The sequence below is a fragment of the Micromonas pusilla genome (assembly GCF_000151265.4).
Source record: "Micromonas pusilla CCMP1545 genomic scaffold MICPUCscaffold_3, whole genome shotgun sequence".
In the NCBI taxonomy this organism is placed as follows: Eukaryota; Viridiplantae; Chlorophyta; class Mamiellophyceae; order Mamiellales; family Mamiellaceae; genus Micromonas; species Micromonas pusilla.
The window spans coordinates 1,620,220-1,625,992 of record NW_003315884.1 but is presented as its reverse complement, the minus strand read 5'-3'; the positions used below and the strand labels follow the sequence as shown (position 1 = coordinate 1,625,992).

The 5,773-nt window shown below is 69.8% G+C and overlaps 1 protein-coding gene across 1 annotated transcript; it reads left to right on the top strand.

The window, feature by feature from the left end:
* Positions 1-1,854: 1,854 nt before the first annotated feature.
* On the top strand, positions 1,855-3,905 carry MICPUCDRAFT_56689 (uncharacterized protein; the record flags this gene model as incomplete). Its single annotated transcript, XM_003057435.1, has 1 exon — positions 1,855-3,905. One exon carries the CDS (start codon positions 1,855-1,857, stop codon positions 3,799-3,801), a length of 1,947 nt encoding a protein of 648 aa, XP_003057481.1. The 3' UTR covers positions 3,802-3,905.
* Positions 3,906-5,773: the final 1,868 nt, after the last annotated feature.

The following is a 5,773-nucleotide window of genomic DNA, read 5'->3' as shown; positions in this document are numbered from 1 at the left end:
ACAAACACCGACGCCGCCTTCACCGCCGCCTTCACCGCCTCCGTCGTCGTCTTCTCCTCCCTTCCCGGCCCTTCCACCGCCGCCGCCGCCTTTCCCCGGCCCCGGCGGCGGCTTCGTCGGCGTCGCCGCCGGCGTGCCTTTCCCCGCGGTCTTCGCCCTCGCCTTCACGGCGAGTATTTCCTCCTCTAACCCGCCCTCGCCCGTCGCGACGTCTCCCGCGGCGGCGATCGCGTCGCTCACGCCGTCCGCGTCCCACGCCGCGGACCGCGACACGACCCGCTGCAGCGCTTTGATGCCCTTGCGTATGCGCTTGTTCGCGCTCGGGTGGACCGCGCCCTGTCGCGAGTACGCCTCCGCGGCTCTGCCGAGGAGTTCGCCGACTGACGCCGCCGCGCGCAAGCCGGCGACGACGCCGGCGGCTTTCGACATCAACACCGCGGTCGCGTCCCCGGTAGACGACAGAAACGCAGCGTTTTGAGCCGTTAACGACGCGTTCACCACCCTCAGTTCCCTCGCGACGCGCGCGCTCTCCGCGGAAGCGGCCTCCGCCGCGCTCGCCCTCGAGGCGGCGTCCGCGGCGGCGGCGCGCAGCCCGGCGCCGTCGGCGACGTCTCGCGCGGCGTCCGCGAGCGCGTCCCTCGCGACGCTCAGATCTTTACGCATCGCCTCGAGCTCGCTCTCCAGCCCCTCCGCGCGCGCGCGCTCCCTCGCCGCGCTCGCGCTCGTCGCGAGGTCCACGGCCTCCCACTCTTTCCTTCGCTGTTCGAACGCGGACTCCGCGTCCTTCAGCGCCGCCGTCGACGCCTCGCATTTTTTTTCATACTCGGCGACGAAGCGTTCCCTCACGCGCGTGACGTCCGTCTCCAGCCTCCGCGCGAGGTCCTCGCATCGTATGTTCAGCGCCGCGACGGACGCCTCCGCGTCGATCGCCCTTCGCGTCTCCTCCGCGAGCGTCGCCGCGTGCGTCGTCTCTCTCTCTTTTATCATCTCGTCGTAGGAGGATGAGAGATCCTCCCGCGCGCGTTCGATCTCCGCCGCGCTCCTCGCCTCCGCGTCCTTCCACCGCGCGATCTCCGCGGCCGCGTCTTCCAGCCGTCCCCTCAGCTCCTCTTCCTGCGCGTCCTTCGCGGCGAGCACGCCGTCAAACTTCTCGAGCTCCGCGTCTCGCTCGCGAAGCAGCCGGAGGTTGTAGTGGAAGTCCCCGCGCAGGGATGCGAACTTTCCCTTCGTCGCCGCGAGCTCGGCTCGAGTCTCCGCGAGCGCGGTCTCCTGCGCGGTCGCGAGCGCGAGGCGGTCCTCCGCGAGCTCCGCGAGCTCAGCCTCGCGCGCGCGAACGAGCGGCGCGAACGGGCTGCCGGTGTCGGGACCCGCGGGGGGCGGCGCCGATGCCGCCGCGGCGGGGGATGGACGCGACGCGTCGCCGTCGGCGTTCGCATCATTCGCATTCTTCTCGTCCGCGCGACCGCCGTCGCGCGGCGACGCCGTCGCGGCCGTCGCGGCGAACCCGCGCGGGCTCGACGAGCTCGCCTTCGGGGTCGTCTGGACCATCGCCGCGACGACGCCGACGCGGTGTTCTCGAGCGCGTGGACGCGCTCCGGCGCGGCGCGTCGTGCCGGCGCGGTCGGCGAACGGTCCCGTCCGAGGAATTCCCGTGGCTGCCATGCCATGCCACTCGCTTTTTTTTTTGAATTTCTGGGAACGCGCCTGTCACAACGACCGCACCGCCGCGCTCGACTCGCCGCCGCCGTTCGCTCGCCGCGACGCTCGCGCGATCGAAAGGAGTATCGCCGCCGCGTCTTCCGCGTCCTCGCCGTCCTCGCGCTGTTCCCGCGCGACCGAACCTCGTTCGTCGCGATGCAGGCCAGCACCTCCCCGCTGTCTAAGAGGGCGTCGTCTCTCGCCGCCGATTCTGTCGTCGCGTCGAAGGGCGACGCCCTCGCGCCGCTCACGCCCGAGATGGCCGCCGCGGAGAGGAAGCTGATGAACCCGAAGACGATGATCCCGACGATGTTCCGCCCCGCGCTCGCGGCGAGCTTCGTGGACGACTCCTTCGAGGCCGCGACGGCGCCGACGCCGACGCCCGAGACGCAGCAGACGCGCGCGGTCCCTGCGACGGCGACGCCGCCCGTCCCCGCGGCGGGCCGCGTCGCCGCGATGGCGTCCAAGGTCCGCGAGCAGCTGTCGCAGTTCACGGACGAGTTCGCGCGCACGGACGCGGCGATCGTCGCGTCGCAGAAGGAGTGCGAGCGCGTGCACCACGAGCACCGACGCGCGAACGAAGAGTTCACCGACGGCGTCGTTCGAATGGTTCGCGAGCAGCGGTGCATCGTGGAGCAGACGAAGACGCGCGCGGAGACCGGCAGAGCGGTCCTCGCCCAGGTGAACGAGAAGAACCAAGCGCTGGAGCGCGACGTGGAGAAGCTTGTCGAGGAGAAACGCGCGCTCGAGGCGGACGGGGAGACGGCGCGCGAGGCGATGGAGGCGGCGGTCCAGGACTTTCGATCGAAAGAATCACGAGCGAAGGAGGAGAAGGACGCGCTCGCGAAAGCCGCGGAGGACGCGAAAGCCGCGGTCGTCCTCGCGTCCAGGGACAAGGTGGCGCTGACGCAAGAGATCTCCGCGGCGAGAGCGGAGAAGTCGATGCTCGCGGAGGAGTTGCGCGCGAAGACCGCGGAGATCGCCGCGTTGACGGATCGCGCGGAGACGGCGCGAACGGAGAATCGCTCGCTCTCCGCCGCCGTCGCGAAAACCGCCGAGTCCCTCGCCGCCAAGGACGCGGAGCTCACCGCGTCCGCGGAAGAGAAGACGACGCTCGCGAGAGAGATCGCCGCGAGGGACGCGCAGATCACGCAGACGGAGGCGGAGGTCCAGGCGCTTCACGCGGAGGTGGACAGGTTGACGGAACTCCTCGCGGCGACGGAGAAAAAGCGCGAAGAACTCGCCAAGACGCACGTCGAACTGATCGCGCACGCGCGGGAGTTGGAAAAGACGCGAGACGAAGCGGACGCGCACATCGAGAAGCTGATCAGCGCGAACGAGGCGCTCGAGAACGAAATCACGCAGGGCGAGGCTGCGGTGATGGAGCTTCACGCGTCCACCGCGGAGTCGTTCGAGTACCTTCGAAAGGACAGGGAGTTACTCATCGACAGAAACGCGGCGCTCGCGGCGCAGATGGAGGAGTCGCAGATGCGTTTGGTCGCCGTCCGCGCGGAGGCGGAATCGATCATCAAGGAAGAGCAGGAGAGGAACGAGGAGCTCGAGAGGAAGCACGAGGAGACGATCAAGGCGATGAGAGAGGCGGGGAGTGGGGGTCTGGGTCCGGGCGGCGGCGCCTCGGTCGCGCTCGACGCCGCCGCCGCCGCCGCCGCCGCCGCGAGCGCGAGCGCGAGCGCGGCGAAGCTCGACGCGATCGATAAGACGCTCGCGGACTTCGAGCGGACGCGCAGAGAGGCTGCGGAGCAAGCGGAGGAGAACGCGCGAGCGGGGAACGGCTCGGGGAACGGCCTCGGGGGCGGGTTGGACGACTCCCTGAGCACGATCGGCTTCTCGGACATCGCGTCCAACGTGTCGGAGATCCCAGACGTCGCGGATCTGGAGAACCACCCCGCGGCGAGGGCGCACAGGGCGCAGAAGGCGGCGGCGAACAAGGTGAAGTTTGACAACATGAAATCGCAGCGGAACAAGTACAAGGCGGAGCTGAGAGCCGCGCAGAAGGAGTGCGAGCGCATGAAAGCGGAGATGGCCGCGGTTGACGAGCTGAAGAAGCAAGTCCTCGCGTTGCGAGAGGCGACGTACGTGTGAAGAGGGGTCACACAGTACCCGTGTAGTCTACAGTATACAGCGCGCGGTGCCGTTCACATCGTGTCGTTCGTTTATTTATTGTCAATACTACTGTACTATCGTATACGCATGCTGCTCTCGTCACGTCGTGCTGCTTGCTGCGTATCGTGACGTTCGCGCGCGGGTGCTGTGTTGTTCGTGATCACGTAGCCGCAACCGTCCGTCCGAGGACGTTTTCCATCGCCTCCCGGGCTATTCCCGCGAAGACGTCGTCGAACGGCGCGGCGCCGACGACGAACGGAATCACGCCGCCTAGCGCGACGTGAAACGCGACTGAACCGACGCTTCCGAGGCGTTTCATCAACCCCGCGACGTGCGACGCCCCCCAGTGCGACATCGCGGCGAGGACGCAGTACCCGTGCCACAGCCTCACCCACGTCTCGCCGTCGCCGCCCAAGGAACTCACCGCGTTTTTCCCGACCACGCCGACGCCGCCGCCGAGGACGAGGAGCAACACCGTCGCGGGCGCGGACTGGAACGACGTCACGACGTTGTACCGCAGAAGCTTCCAGCCCAAGAGCGTTAGGAGCGCGGCGCCCCACGCGGCGCCGACGAGCGAGCGAATCACGCACAGGGTGTAGTCTAACGGACCGCTGGCGCCGCCCGTGAGATAGGACCACATCCATGATCCGCCCGCGGAGGATGAAGCCGGGCACGCGCCGGCGATGCCCGCGATCGCGTCCGCGGCGCGGCGCCACCCGCCGACCGCGGACGCGAGGAATATCACGACGAGACCGGCGTAGAAGTCGTCCGCGAGCGCGGCGCGGGTTTCTCGTAACGCCCGAGAAGCTTCCGTTTTCGCGCGGTCCTCCGCGGCGCCCTCCAACGCCGCCGCCGCGATGTCGTTCGCCGCCGCCGCGATGTCGTTCGCGTCCCCCTTGATGTCCACGTTCGCGCGCTTCAAGCGCAGCATCATCTCCGAAAGACTGAGGTTCTTCTCCGCGATCTCGTTCGCCCGCTCTTTCGACAGCGTCTCGCGCATGCGGATCGCCATGTCCATGATCTTCAGCTGCTTTTCGTCCGCGGTGGACGCGGCGGAGAGAATCGACCCCATCGCGCTCGCGCTCGCGGCGGCGCCTCGGAAGAACGGCATCACGCCCCACTGCGACGGCGACGGCGTCTCAGCCGGCTCCGGGGACTCCGCGATCGGCGCCGGCGGCGGCTCCGGGGACTCCGCGATCGGCGCCGGCGGCGGCTCCGGGGACTCCGCGATCGGCGCCGGCGGCGGCGGCGACGCGACCGCGGTGAGCGTCTCGGCGAAGGACGACATCAGAGGGTCGCTCGCCGACGCCGACGCCGACGCCGGGACGGAGGCGCCGCTCGGTACCCCGTTCGGTGACTCCCTCGCCGCCGCCGCCGCCGCCGCCGCGTCGCTTCTGTCCTTCTCCTTCCCCTTCCTCGCCGCGCGCGCGGCCGCGAGTCGCTCGCGCTGCGTCTTCACCGCGGTCGACGGCGCCGGCGTCGGCGGCTCCTTTTCGGCGGCTCCTTTTCTCCTCCGCGCGCTCGCGCTCCTCGGCGTGAAACTCCTCCTCCAACTCTTCAGCCACGACCCGGGGGTCTGCGGCCGCGACGCGTTCCCCTTGCCGTTCGCGCCGCGCGTCCACGCCGTGGGCGTCTCCGGGACCGCGTCCTCGACCTCGACGACTTCGGGGGGAGACATCGCCGCCGGCGTCGCGGGCGGCGGCGATGTCGCCCCCCGAAGTCGTCGAGGTGGAGGACGCGGCGCCGGAGACGCCGACGGCGTGGACGCGCGGCGCGGACGGCAAGAGGAACGCGTCGCGGCCGCCGCCTCCAGGCTGGTCTTAAAGGTGATACCGCCGCACGTCTGTTCGTTCTTGTCCGCGGTCGTCGTCGTTCGCGCGCTCTTCGTCGTCGTCGTCGCGAACGACAGCTCGCACGCTTCGACGAAGGACGCCGTGAACGCCGCCGCCGC